The 15,427-nt window shown below is 41.9% G+C and overlaps 1 protein-coding gene across 2 annotated transcripts in view; it reads left to right on the forward strand.

Annotated features, from left to right (window-relative positions):
- Positions 1-15,427, forward strand: part of LOC147336844 (protein NLRC3-like) — a 167,489-nt gene that overhangs the window by 12,668 nt on the left and 139,394 nt on the right. The window contains exons 5-9 of one of the 2 annotated variants that reach the window (XM_086285648.1): positions 609-685; positions 802-2,593; positions 5,774-5,947; positions 10,013-10,189; positions 12,347-12,523. In XM_086285648.1, coding sequence (XP_086141774.1) covers positions 609-685; positions 802-2,593; positions 5,774-5,947; positions 10,013-10,189; positions 12,347-12,523 — 2,397 coding nt within the window. Of the gene's footprint in view, positions 1-608; positions 686-801; positions 2,594-5,773; positions 5,948-10,012; positions 10,340-12,346; positions 12,524-15,427 lie in introns of those variants that run through there. The other variant, XM_086285649.1, reaches the window with a different exon arrangement.

The following is a 15,427-nucleotide window of genomic DNA, read 5'->3' on the forward strand; positions in this document are numbered from 1 at the left end:
ATCAAGTTTCTCACTCTCTCCTTTAAATCTCAGTTTTTTTCTTCTTCACAGTTTATCTGTTAATTTATTAATGAATAACACTGAAAGAGTTTCTGTTATATTTCCCCTTGAACATCAGCTTATTAGGGCGGCATTAGGAAATAGCCCCCCTCCAAAGAATGAACAAATGAATGATGATAATAATAAAATGATTAAAAAGCAGAGCTCAGAGTGGTAGAATGGTCAAACATGGATCCACGGGTGGTTCAACTGCATTTGGTGACGTGACTAAAGCAAATCTTTCAAATAATCCCACCATCAACGGGATGTTGTCTCCTTTACTACGGTTACTTTACTTGGTCACCGTGTGAGTTTCTTTGAAATGAACCAAATTCTTTTATTTGTTGGTTGTTGCATATTTAACCTCTACAGTCAGGAAAGGAGGAGATGAGGCCTCAACAATGTTGGGTTGTAGCTGTGGTTCAGGTTAGAGTGAGTGTCCATGGAATAAATGTAAGTCAGTGAACTGGAAACATTACTGTGTTCAAACTTTGTTTTCCTTTTTATAATGAGTCTAATCAAAGGTGGACAGAAGTATCTCCACTGTGACTTTTCTGTGTCACCATCAGAGCTTCTGCACAGTGTGGAGAAAGATCCAGAAGCAGAGCTGGACTGCAGACAGCCAGTCAGAGCAGCTGTGTACAAAGTAAGACTGAACATCTGTCTGCTGATGGACTCATTTCTGAAAACTGGACTTCTCGTGTTGTTCAGACATTGAAGAGTTTTCTTTCTCTTTAGTCTCATTGTTTTTCTTTCTTTCAGCAGATGTTGGTCTGCAGGAGGTTTTAGATGAACATAAGATCAGTCTGAGGAGGAGATGTGAACGTGTGACTGAAGGAAGTGATGAAACAGGAAGTAGAACCCTCCTCAACACCATCTACACTGAGCTCTACATCACAGAGGGACAGAGTGAAGAGGTTCATACCCAACATGAGGTGAGGCAGCTGGAGACAGCTTCCAAGATGGACGCCCTCCATGACGCTCCAATCAGGTGCCAGGACATCTTTAAAGCCTTACCTGACCAACAGAGACCCATCAGAGTGGTTCTGACCAATGGCGTGGCTGGTGTTGGAAAAACCTTCTCAGTGCAGAAGTTCACTCTGGACTGGGCAGAGGGCTTGGAGAACCAACATGTCAGTGTGGTGGTTCTGCTTTCATTCAGGGAGCTGAACCTGATCAGAGATGAGCAGTACAGTCTTCTGGAGCTGCTCCATGTTTTCCATCCAACATTACAGAAGGTCACAGCAGAGAAGCTGGCTGTCTCTCAGCTTTTGTTCATCTTTGACGGCCTGGATGAAAGCAGACTTTCATTGGATTTCACCAACAGGAAGCTGCTGTCTGATGTCACACAGAAGTCATCAGTCAGCCAGCTGCTGACAAACCTCATCCAGGGGAATCTGCTTCCCTCGGCTCTCGTCTGGATAACTTCCCGACCCGCAGCAGCCAATCAGATCCCTCCTACATGTGTTGACAGGCTAACAGAAGTACGAGGCTTCACTGACGCCCAGAAGGAGGAGTACTTCAGGAGGAGATTCAGTGATGAAGAGCTGTCCAGCAGAATCATCTCCCACATGAAGACATCCAGGAGCCTCCACATCATGTGTAGTATCCCAGTCTTCTGCTGGATCACTGCTACAGTTCTGGAGCACATGTTGACTACAGAGCAGAGAGGAGAGCTGCCCAAGACCCTGACTGACATGTACTCACACTTCCTGCTGGTTCAGACAAAGAGGAAGAAGAACAAGTACCATGAGGGACGTGAGACGAGTCCACAGGAGCTGACGGAGGCTGACAGGGAAGTTCTTCTGAAGCTGGGGAGGCTGGCGTTTGAACATGTGGAGAAAGGAAACATCATGTTCTACCAAGAAGACCTGGAGCAGTGTGGTCTGGATGTGACAGAGGCCTCGGTGTACTCAGGAGTTTGTACAGAGATCTTCAAAAGAGAGTGTGTGATCTTCCAGAAACCAGTCTACTGCTTTGTTCATCTGAGCATTCAGGAGTTTCTGGCTGCTGTCTACATGTTCCACTGTTTCACCAACTGGAAGAAAAAGGTGCTGAGGAACCTTCTGGGACAAACTTATTGGAAATCATCTCTGGATGATTTCCTGAACAGAGCCATGTATAAATCCCTCGAGAGTAAAAATGGCCACCTGGACCTGTTTGTTCGCTTCCTTCATGGCCTCTGTCTGGAGTCCAACCAGAGACTCTTAGTAGGTCTGCTGGGTCAGACAGAGATCAGTCCAGGAAACATCCAGAGAGTCATCAACAACCTGAAGGAGATGAAAAGTGATGAAATCTCTCCTGACAGAAGCATCAACATCTTCCACTGTCTGATGGAGATGAACCACCTCTCAGTACATCAGGAGATCCAAGAGTTCCTGAAGTCAGAGAACAGATCAGAGAAGGAACTCTCTGAGATCCAGTGCTCAGCTCTGGCCTTCATGCTGCAGATGTCAGAGGAGGTTCTGGATGAGTTGGACCTGCAGAAGTACAACACATCAGAGCGGGGACGACAGAGACTGATTCCAGCTGTGAGGAACTGCAGAAAGGCTCGGTGAGTTGTTAAGGTTCAAATATTGAGGAAGGAGAGTACAAACAACCATTGGTCCAGAAGAGCTTGGTCAAACAATCGATTTTAATGAATACACGCATGGGAAGACCAGTTCCGTTCGCAGACAGAGCTGATCTTCGACTTAATCAAAGCATACACAGATTTTTATAGCATCAGGGTTTGAATTAATGACGCCCCTTCATACGTCACAGACAGAATACATACATACGTCAAATCAAAACCACAATGACTTTTAACACAGTTTAAAAAGAACATTGTCTTCTATCTCGTCTGGAACACGAGCCCCACATCCTGCCAGACGCTGTTCCTCTTTCTTGCAGAGACAAACATGACCAACTTCTCACCTATAAATGAGTCTAACTAATGTGTGTGTGTGTGTGTGTGTGTGTGTGTGTGTGTGTATATGTCGTCCTCAAATGCTCTCTCATCTCACCCGTTGCACTTCTGACCTTTCACCAGAACAGAGGCTCATCCTTATGTGTAATAACCTAACTGAAACTATATGTACTACGTTGAATAAATGTTATAATCAAGAACCTCTACTAAAAGCTTAATAAAAGAATATAAAAGTATACCAGACAATTTGAATAACCTAGTAATTCAAATAGCCTCGTCTAACCAGCTCCTCAGAATAACTTAGACCCTGCTTTCGGTTTCATTTCTGCAAAGCCTGCAACTTCCTGTCAGCCTGCAACTTAGTCTTTCTGAAAGACACACACACTGTTTAAACATCTGAATGCAATATCAATGCTGCAGATTATATTATTAATGCAATAGTAATGATGATGATTATTTAACAATAGCAGTAAAATAATTTCCCTGATCCACAGAGTCCAGATGTGATCATTAACATCATTAATTAGTGTAAATTAGTAGTTTAGTTCTTCAGAGATACACAGTACTAAGCAACTCTGATTAGTTTGAGTTTCTCAGATAAAATGCTATTTTGTGTTGATCAGGAAATGTGTGCGTGCACTTAGCATGATCCTGCATTGGTAGTCGTATGCTGTGTGTTGTAGACTCACATCTACACGTAATACCTGTGTTGTGTCATTAGGGGGAAGCATTTTAAACCTGCTGCTGCTGTTGTTGGTCATTCAGACGCTGCTGTTAGAGAGAAGACAGAAATAAGAATCTATTTTTGTATTTTATCTTTGTAGTGAAATGAAGTCTAATGTTAAACACAGTGACAAATATCCAGAGCAGTCACCATTTTAGCTTCTCCTCTGACTACAGACACAGAGTTTAGCGGCATAAAGATGGTGAGTGAGGATGAAGGTGCTGAGGAAGACTCTGGTTTAGTGTGATTAAAGTGTGATGTACTGATCAGTGACAGTGCTGTGGTTCAGAGTGAGGGCTCAGAGGTGAACCAGCTGTGCTCTCTTACTGCCAACAGTGGGACAAACTGAGTGAGAAAACACTGCTGACATCTGGACTGAACATGTGTCAAATATGTGAGCTAACGCTGATGTCACAGCAGCTCATGGATTCACTCTCATTCCTGCTGCTGCTCCTAATGTCTGACTTCATGTTCTCATTAATCACAGAGCTGATTGTTCAGTGATTAGTTGTTTCTGCTGAAATGTCGTCCCTATTTTCTGCTGAAGGAAGTCACTGCTGTGTTTTTGACTGCTGTTTACATCCCCAAGCTAACTTCCTGGCAGCGCTCGCCAAACGTCATGATGTCATCAGTGCTTTATAGACTGTGGGAGCTTTAGGTTGTAACCACAAAGTGTTTGTGGCCGTACGCTGCAACCTTCCACAACATTCCTTTATTGTACAGACTCAGCAGCAGCTCCATTGATCCCAAATCCAAGAGTGGAGAACAGATTTGAAGTGTGTCACATCCATGCAGTCACAGCTGTTTCCACCATGTTTCCACTGATATTAATCCTGTTCAATGACACGTTTCATATCAGTGAATATGTTCTTTAGGACGTCCACTGACATGTTTAAGTGTCCTGCTGGAAATCACTCAAATCATCCATGAAATCCATGAAAAATCCTTTTAGTGTTTCTAACTTCACCCTCTGTCCTCTCTCTCTCTCCATCCTCCTCACTGCTTCTTTCACTGATAATCACACAAACATCGTATTCAGCTACAAAATAACACAATAATATCATCTGATGATCATTATTATAAGAGCAGGATCCATATTTGATATCAGAGTAACACACTGCTTGGTTATGTGCAGTCATCATCAGTGACTGTGGGTCAAACAGAAGCTCTCTGATTGGTTGCTGACCTTGGTCACCTGTCCACTCTCACCTGTTTGTGTTTGCTCTCTCTTTGCTGTCTCCATCCTCTCTCTCCTTTCTCTCCCTCTCTGTCTTTGTACGTCACTCAGGTCCAATGGAAACAGTGACATTTACAAACCAATCAAAGACAAACTGATCCATGTCAGGTTATAACAATATTCAAAGTGAATACAGGCTGCTGCTGGACACAGACAGGTAACATCATTTTGACTTGCTGTCACCTGGATCTGGACTCATAAACACTGAAGCCCTGAACAGGAATACAAATCATTTTCTGCCAACTAGCGACACACCAGCAGATAATGGCTCAGAAAGCTCAAATGAGCCAATCATTTCTGTGTTTAGTTCCCCTGAAATCAGATCTGATATCAGCAGCTCTGAGTTCATTCGTCATTATTGTCCAGTGATGAGATTTCTGCTCCGTTTGGTAACAGTCAGCAGGTTTTTCCTGCGTGTGGACGTGAACAGTCGTACCTGACAGCAGGTAGCAAACAGAGATCATCTTTCCAGCTGGAACTCTTCACTGAGCTGAACTCATTCAAAATGTCCTGGAGTCAGATTCAAAACAGGAAACAGTCCAAATCTGTGTCTTCACTCTGACTCTGGATCAGATCTCAGTGACAGACTGTGGACATTATGGAAGCCTAAATGTGACACCATCTTCCTCCTTCATCTGCAGATTAAAGCCAAACAAAGATTCTCATTAAAAGTCTGCAGGTCTGAGAGAGACTCAATCGTTGTGTCATGTCAAACACAGTAAGAGGAGCTGAAGCACAGATGTGAAGAGCAGATTCATCAGATTATGACCTCACTCTGTTTTGTCTTCATATACATTCAGTCTGTGTTTATGATGCAGATTTTCTGCTTTTATAATAACACATTTTATATTTTCTATCATCACAGACTGACTCAGTGTGGACTCAAAGAGTCTCACTGTGAAGTTGTGGCCTCAGCTCTGAAGTCCAACCCCTCCCATCTGACAACGCTGGACATGAGTTGGAACAAGCTACAGGATTCAGGTGTGAAGCTTCTGTGTGCTGGACTGGAGAGTCCAAACTGTCGACTGGAGACTCTGAGGTGAGTTCACTGACTGCGGCTGTTGTTGTTTTTCTATATTTCAGGTCTTTGATTGATGTTTGAAACTTTCTTTAGTTCCTACATGTTCAGGATGTGTCTGAAGACAAATGTGAAGAAGTTTGAGTGCTTTCAGAAATGTTGTCTTTCCAAACGACTGAACAAAAGTTTTTCCTTTTGGCTCCAAACAGAAGTGACAGACTTGAGCAGGGTTCATTTAAAGGCTGACAGAAGTGGAGTGGTGACTGGGGAGATGTTTGACAGGACAGTGTTTCAGCCTCCACAGGTTCATGTTGTGCTCCATCACTCAGTGAAGATGAAGTCAGTGCTGATGAGGCTGTAGAGTGTGTGAGGGATGTGAATGAGGATGATGAAGATCTGATGATAGCAGATAAAAACAGGCTGCAGAGACTTTGAGCCATACAGGGCACACAGTGTGTGTACAGAACAGCTGAAATCATTATGGAGACCTCACTGGGATATGGAAGCATCACAGTACAGCTTCAGTGAAGCATTAAAGTCTCTGATATGAGATGAGAAATGAAGCAGCCAGAGCTTTTTCATTAGTGGAAATCCACTGTGACTGTGAGCTGCTGCTACAGCCTCCAGATTAGCCAGCAGCTCATCCTGCTCAACATTTTCTCACCAACTTTAATGGAAGTGTGATGTTTTCAGCTGGAGTGATGGTCAGGGTGGCCTCCCTCTCCTCTTCTTCTCCTCTTCCTCTTTCATTTGTAAAGCCACTTCTGCTACTTTCATTCATTCGGAAGTTCTGTAGCTGAGTTTGGGAGAGACTAACAGCCTCGGCAGCAGAGGGGAGAAAGGCTGTAACACTACCACTTTACTCTGTTCTACCTGTCACATCATTTTATCAGGAAAGAAATATGCTCATGTTTTTACTATGTTTGTCTTGAAGATGTAAGAATATCACATGGTGCTTTTTATTATTGTGTTGGTTTGTTTCCTGTCTCTTGGATGAAGCCAGCTGTGCATGGCCCCTGGGCCTGTGGTCAGAGTGTGTGCTGGATAATCGGGCCCAGGATGAGGTCAAACTGACATGGGATGAAATGTCTGTCACATAATTGAGCTTAGTGTAGTTTCATTTCTGCACAATTTAAAAACAACCAAAACTTTGTTCTGTCTTTTCTATGTTATACTGTAGACTTTCTTTGATACTGTGTCCAAAAGGAGCAGCTTTTACTTTGAAGGGGACGCGTCTCTGTTTCCTCTTCAGGTTGGATGATGGAAGCAAATGAGTGTGTGATGTTCTTTCAGTGTTGCACTTTGTAGACGGTCCCGGAGCACTGGTCTCACAGCCAGCTGCACATAGAGACCAGTGTTGTTAGTCCAGGTCAGAAGATGACTTGTTGGAATGAAAATGAGCTTGTAGTTTGTCTGCTTTAATAATGTGACTGGAAAAAGGTGTTGGACTTCAAATATGTCCATTTCTTTCACACTTCACCTTTAAAAGTGAAGCCTTGTGGTTCCTGGAAGGAAAAACATGACTTTTTAAAGTCTTTGTCCTGTTTTTATGACAAATGTACGACTTTAATGTGAAACAAGCTGCTTCATGTTGGCTTCAGCTGTTTGGAGTTTCCATTTTCTAAACTTCTACATTCTGAACATTCTTCAGCTCTGAACAGATGATGAAACACTGAATGATTTCAAGCTCACACTTTGTCTAATAAACTTACATCTTTCACTCTTTATACAGATTGAGGGACTGTGGTTTGTCAGAGATCAACTGTGATTATCTGGTAGCAGCGTTGAAGTCCAACCCCTCCCATCTGAGACAGCTGGACCTGAGTACTGAGTACGGGTCTTCGACTAACAAGAACAAGCTGCAGGATTCAGGAGTGAAGCATCTGTGTGGTTTCCTGGAGAGTCCAGGATGTGGACTTGAAACTCTGAGGTCAGTCAGCATGTTTTAGTTGTGCTGAGATGAATATGATGTGAAAGTTGTGCTGACACTAAACTGCAGACATCAGGCTGATATTATACTGATCCACACTGAGGATCTTCATGGTAAAGTCTGTTTTCTTCTTCTCTGGTTTAGTCCATTGACTGCAGCAGAACAATGTTCACATTTCAAACAGTGAGACTCAACGTATGGCCCGCGGCCCACACGCGGCCTGCCCACCTTTCCTGATTCAGAGAGAGGGGACCCTGATTAACTGTGTAGTGTTCTTCCTCACAGTTCTAAGTATCAGACACAACAATGAATAATCCACAGCTGACTGTCTTTAGCAGGTCAAAGGTCACGGCACACAGCAGACAGTGGGAAATATTATAATTCTGATCATTTATCAGCACATATCCATATGTATAAAAACAAAGCTGACACTGTGAGACTTGATCAGAGGTGTGATCATCACAGCAGAGGCCTTTGTGTCAAAGTCACTGAGGATCAAACAGAAACACATGAAGCAGATTTTCCTGTTCTGGCTTTTTATAGCAGATAACCTTCAAAATATTCTGCAGTCCATCAAAAACTGAAGCAAACCATGAATCAACATGTGAACATGAGCTGATGCTGCTGAAGTGAAGCAAAGTTACAGAGGTTTGATTACAGACACAGCTGAGAGTTTGTAATCTGTCATCATTTTAAAAGGTTTAAATTTCTTCAGTATTGAACAGCAGAAATGAGGCTTTGTTTTCGGAGGCCAACAGCAGTGAACACAACAGCAGACTGGTGCGTAATAAGCAGTGAATAATGCAGGAAACAGATTTTTGAAGGTAAACTGTTCTTGAAGTACACTGAGAGAGAGAGAGCTGTGCAGGAAGTAAACGTCTAAGTCAGAGAGAATTCATGACGATGTTCATCAAACATAAAGTGTAGTTTGGATCTTCTTCTGCTGCTGGTTCACTCAGTTTTGGTTGGAGACAGATGAAACCTGCAGCTTCAGGATCTGTGAGCTGTCCACTTTCAGCCCCGACGGCGTGTCCGTGTACGTGCCGTCGAGTGAACGATCCACGCTCTGTGTTTCCATATTTGTGTGTTTAGCTGCTCTCATTTACTGTTTTATCTGTTTGCTTGTTGTTGAAATACTTTTGGGAGCTTTAACCTGAGATTCTGGCAAAATACATTTATATTAAAAATCGATTCAGGATTGAATGAATCAACATCGCTTTATTCAAATTAAAACCATTTAAATGGGAAAATCCATTTTTTTACACCCGCCTCTAATGCTGGGTAATGTCAGCTGGTCCATGTGCAGCTGGCTGTGAGGCTCAGGGAGCGTCTACAAAGTGCAACACTGAAAGAACATCATCCATAAATATTGAGTAATAACTGGACTCTCATACAGCGACACTCAAATGCCTTTAAACATCAGCTTATCCTGCTGATCCAAGTCCAACACTGAGTTTGTAAAAACATGTTTGTCAATCATTTTGTTTGGTTTCTGAGGAAAATGATTCAATAACTTGCTACTAATACACAACATTTCATCATATTTCCTCATAACCCTCTTTTGTCTGACCATTTGATCCCATTTGAATTTGCAATAAAGGATCCACAGAGTTTGGTGACAATAATGACAGTAGATGTTTGTGTGAAAGTGCTGGAAGCAAATGAGTGTGTGATGTTCTTTCAGTGTTGCACTTTGTAGACGCTCCCTGAGCACTGGTCTCACAGCCAGCTGCACATAGAGACCAGTGTTGTTAGTCCAGGTCAGAAGATGACTTGTTGGAATGAAAATGAGCTTGTAGTTTGTCTGCTTTAATAATGTGACTGGAAAAAGGTGTTGGACTTCAAATATGTCCATTTCTTTCACACTTCACCTTTAAAAGTGAAGCCTTGTGGTTCCTGGAAGGAAAAACATGACTTTTTCAAGTCTTTGTCCTGTTTTTATGATAAATGTACGACTTTAATGTGAAACATTCAGAGTTTTTTCTCTTGTTGTGTTTGTTTGAAGCTGCTTCCTGTTGGCTTCAGCTGTTTGGAATTTCCATTTTCTAAACTTCTACATTCTGAACCTTCTTCAGCTCTGAACAGATGATGAAACACTGAATGATTTCAAGCTCACACTTTGTCTAATAAACTTACATCTTTCATTCTTTATACAGATTGATGGACTGTGGTTTGTCAGAGATCAGCTGTGATTATCTGGCAGCAGCACTGAAGTCCAACCCCTCCCATCTGAGAGAGCTGGACCTGAGCTGCAACAACAAGCTGCAGGATTCAGGAGTGAAGCATCTGTGTGGTTTCCTGGAGAGTCCAGGATGTGGACTTGAAACTCTGGGGTCAGTCAGCATGTTTTAGTTGTGCTGAGATGAATATGATGTGAAAGTTGTGCTGACACTAAACTGCAGACATCAGGCTGATATTATACTGATCCACACTGAGGATCTTCATGGTAAAGTCTGTTTTCTTCTTCTCTGGTTTAGTCCATTGACTGCAGCAGAACAATGTACACATTTCAAACAGTGAGATTCAACGTATGGCCCGTGGCTCACACGCGGCCTGCCCACCTTTCCTGATTCAGAGAGAGGGGACCCTGATTAACTGTGTAGTGTTCTTCCTCACAGTTCTAAGTATCAGACACAACAATGAATAATCCACAGCTGACTGTCTTTAGCAGGTCAAAGGTCACGGCACACAGCAGACAGTGGGAAATATTATAATTCTGATCATTTATCAGCACATATCCATATGTATAAAAAACAAAGCTGACACTGTGAGACTTGATCAGAGGTGTGATCATCACAGCAGAAGCCTTTGTGTCAAAGTCACTGAGGATCAAACAGAAACACATGAAGCAGATTTTCCTGTTCTGGCTTTTTATAGCAGATAACCTTCAAAATATTCTGCAGTCCATCAAAAACTGAAGCAAACCATGAATCAACATGTGAACATGAGCTGATGCTGCTGAAGTGAAGCAAAGTTACAGAGGTTTGATTACAGACACAGCTGAGAGTTTGTAATCTGTCATCATTTTAAAAGGTTTAAATTTCTTCAGTATTGAACAGCAGAAATGAGGCTTTGTTTTCGGAGGCCAACAGCAGTGAACACAACAGCAGACTGGTGCGTAATAAGCAGTGAATAATGCAGGAAACAGATTTTTGAAGGTAAACTGTTCTTGAAGTACACTGAGAGAGAGAGAGCTGTGCAGGAAGTAAACGTCTAAGTCAGAGAGAATTCATGACGATGTTCATCAAACATAAAGTGTAGTTTGGATCTTCTTCTGCTGCTGGTTCACTCAGTTTTGGTTGGAGACAGATGAAACCTGCAGCTTCAGGATCTGTGAGCTGTCCACTTTCAGCCCCGACGGCGTGTCCGTGTACGTGCCGTCGAGTGAACGATCCACGCTCTGTGTTTCCATATTTGTGTGTTTAGCTGCTCTCATTTACTGTTTTATCTGTTTGCTTGTTGTTGAAATACTTTTGGGAGCTTTAACCTGAGATTCTGGCAAAATACATTTATATTAAAAATCGATTCAGGATTGAATGAATCAACATCGCTTTATTCAAATTAAAACCATTTAAATGGGAAAATCCATTTTTTTACACCCGCCTCTAATGCTGGGTAATGTCAGCTGGTCCATGTGCAGCTGGCTGTGAGGCTCAGGGAGCGTCTACAAAGTGCAACACTGAAAGAACATCATCCATAAATATTGAGTAATAACTGGACTCTCATACAGCGACACTCAAATGCCTTTAAACATCAGCTTATCCTGCTGATCCAAGTCCAACACTGAGTTTGTAAAAACATGTTTGTCAATCATTTTGTTTGGTTTCTGAGGAAAATGATTCAATAACTTGCTACTAATACACAACATTTCATCATATTTCCTCATAACCCTCTTTTGTCTGACCATTTGATCCCATTTGAATTTGCAATAAAGGATCCACAGAGTTTGGTGACAATAATGACAGTAGATGTTTGTGTGAAAGTGCTGGAAGCAAATGAGTGTGTGATGTTCTTTCAGTGTTGCACTTTGTAGACGCTCCCTGAGCACTGGTCTCACAGCCAGCTGCACATAGAGACCAGTGTTGTTAGTCCAGGTCAGAAGATGACTTGTTGGAATGAAAATGAGCTTGTAGTTTGTCTGCTTTAATAATGTGACTGGAAAAAGGTGTTGGACTTCAAATATGTCCATTTCTTTCACACTTCACCTTTAAAAGTGAAGCCTTGTGGTTCCTGGAAGGAAAAACATGACTTTTTCAAGTCTTTGTCCTGTTTTTATGATAAATGTACGACTTTAATGTGAAACATTCAGAGTTTTTTCTCTTGTTGTGTTTGTTTGAAGCTGCTTCCTGTTGGCTTCAGCTGTTTGGAATTTCCATTTTCTAAACTTCTACATTCTGAACCTTCTTCAGCTCTGAACAGATGATGAAACACTGAATGATTTCAAGCTCACACTTTGTCTAATAAACTTACATCTTTCATTCTTTATACAGATTGATGGACTGTGGTTTGTCAGAGATCAGCTGTGATTATCTGGCAGCAGCACTGAAGTCCAACCCCTCCCATCTGAGAGAGCTGGACCTGAGCTGCAACAACAAGCTGCAGGATTCAGGAGTGAAGCATCTGTGTGGTTTCCTGGAGAGTCCAGGATGTGGACTTGAAACTCTGGGGTCAGTCAGCATGTTTTAGTTGTGCTGAGATGAATATGATGTGAAAGTTGTGCTGACACTAAACTGCAGACATCAGGCTGATATTATACTGATCCACACTGAGGATCTTCATGGTAAAGTCTGTTTTCTTCTTCTCTGGTTTAGTCCATTGACTGCAGCAGAACAATGTACACATTTCAAACAGTGAGATTCAACGTATGGCCCGTGGCTCACACGCGGCCTGCCCACCTTTCCTGATTCAGAGAGAGGGGACCCTGATTAACTGTGTAGTGTTCTTCCTCACAGTTCTAAGTATCAGACACAACAATGAATAATCCACAGCTGACTGTCTTTAGCAGGTCAAAGGTCACGGCACACAGCAGACAGTGGGAAATATTATAATTCTGATCATTTATCAGCACATATCCATATGTATAAAAAACAAAGCTGACACTGTGAGACTTGATCAGAGGTGTGATCATCACAGCAGAAGCCTTTGTGTCAAAGTCACTGAGGATCAAACAGAAACACATGAAGCAGATTTTCCTGTTCTGGCTTTTTATAGCAGATAACCTTCAAAATATTCTGCAGTCCATCAAAAACTGAAGCAAACCATGAATCAACATGTGAACATGAGCTGATGCTGCTGAAGTGAAGCAAAGTTACAGAGGTTTGATTACAGACACAGCTGAGAGTTTGTAATCTGTCATCATTTTAAAAGGTTTACATTTCTTCAGTATTGAACAGCAGAAATGAGGCTTTGTTTTGGGAGGCCGACAGCAGTGAACACAACAGCAGACTGGTGCGTAATAAGCAGTGAATAATGCAGGAAACAGATTTTTGAAGGTAAACTGTTCTTGAAGTACACTGAGAGAGAGAGAGCTGTGCAGGAAGTAAACGTCAAAGTCAGAGAGAATTCATGACGATGTTCATCAAACGTAAAGCGTAGTTTGGATCTTCTTCTGCTGCTGGTTCAGTCAGTTTTGGTTGGAGACAGATGAAACCTGCAGCTTCAGGATCTGTGAGCTGTCCACTTTCAGCCCCGACGGCGTGTCCGTGTACGTGCCGTCGAGTGAATGATCCACGCTCTGTGTTTCCATCTTTGTGTGTTTAGCTGCTCTCATTTACTGTTTTATCTGTTTGCTTGTTGTTGAAATACTTTTGTGAGCTTTAGCCTGAGATTCTGGCAAAATACATTTATATGAAAAATCGATTCAGGATTGAATGAATCAACATCGCTTTATTCAAATTAAAACCATTTAAATGGGAAAATCCATTTTTTTACACCCGCCTCTAATGCTGGGTAATGTCAGCTGGTCCATGTGCAGCTGGCTGTGAGGCTCAGCGAGCGTCTACAAAGTGCAACACTGAAAGAACATCATCCATAAATATTGAGTAATAACTGGGCTCTCATACTGCGACACTCAAATGCCTTTAAACATCAGCTTATCCTGCTGATCCAAGTCCAACACTGAGTTTGTAAAAACATGTTTGTCAATCATTTTGTTTGGTTTCTGAGGAAAATGATTCAATAACTTGCTGCTAATACACAACATTTCATCATATTTCCTCATAACCCTCTTTTGTCTGACCATTTGATCCCATTTGAATTTGCAATAAAGGATCCACAGAGTTTGGTGACAATAATGACAGTAGATGTTTGTGTGAAAGTGCTGGAAGCAAACTAGTGTGTGATGTTCTTTCTAGAGATGGACCGATCCGATATTACGTATCGGTATCGGTCCGATACTGACCTAAATTACTGGATCCGATATCGGAGAAAAATAAAAAATGTAATCCGATCCATTAAATATCACGAAAGCGCCTCACAAAACTTGCAACACGCCGTAACTCGCCTCAGAACGTTAGCACGTCGGAGCAGTATGCATCACGTGATAGAGCGGCTGTGGCATGCGGGACCTGTCGGTGGTCTGGATAGCATGTGGAGCTTCGCTAGCAACCCGGCATTTCCTCTCCGACAAAGTTATCCCCGAGAGAAGTAAAGCAAGTGTGTAAGTCCATCTCTGAATGTTTGTAAAACATTCCCACGTTAAGCTTAACAAGCGACTGCCTCTTCTTGCTGCTACTTCAATCATGAAACTGCTTAAATGATCAGCTGATCGGCTTTTCTGTCGCGAGTCCGTCTCTCTTGTTTGTTTTTGGCCCACTTTGCACCAGAAAGAGGAAACCAGCGGCTGAACAACAGCAGCACGTTTAAGCTTGATAAGCTGTTGTTAGAATTTATTTAATATTACTTTCTACACCAGGATCTTTTTCTACGTAGCTGACGGCTGGTAACTGTGCAGGGGCGGATCTAGCAAAGTTTAGCCAGGGGGGCCGATAGGGCATTAACAGGGAAAAGGGGGCACAAAGACATACTTTTCTTTCTTATTCTCATTTAAAATGTCGAGCTTTTAATAAATAATTATCTGACACCCAAAGTTTTAATTTGATGTAAAATGAATAGAAGTCAATTACTGTATATAGTGACTATTAAGTCTAATATATATACCCTAGTAAGCTATAGTACTTTTTACTTTGGGAAGGTACCATCTGTGCAGTCTGCAATTTTGTTGAAGAAAGATGTTGAATCTATTTAATATTTCTTGAAAAATAATTGATTTCTGTGCATTTTTTTTCACACTGCATCAAATTAAGGTTGATTACGTCGATTAAGCATCATGAGGTGGCGCGTGAGGGGTGGTTCCCTAATTTTTATTTATTTATTTTTGTTGTTGCTGGGAGTTGGAACCCTATTGGTTAGGTTGCTTAATATTTACGCTACGTACTCTTTAAAGTATCAGAATAGGGAGGATGGTGTAGGTTTAAGTTTATTAGATTGATCAGTATTGCTGAACTATGAAATATTTTTTTTTGTATACAGGTATAACAGAATAGCTTTAGTGTAGTTGTTGTTTTAAACTT

Source organism: Aulonocara sp. 'chitande type north' Nkhata Bay, linkage group LG3, assembly GCF_057382095.1.
Source record: "Aulonocara sp. 'chitande type north' Nkhata Bay isolate Kocher_YH1m ecotype deep benthic linkage group LG3, A_spYH_male_GT1.1, whole genome shotgun sequence".
NCBI classification, from domain to species: domain Eukaryota; kingdom Metazoa; phylum Chordata; class Actinopteri; order Cichliformes; family Cichlidae; genus Aulonocara; species Aulonocara sp. 'chitande type north' Nkhata Bay.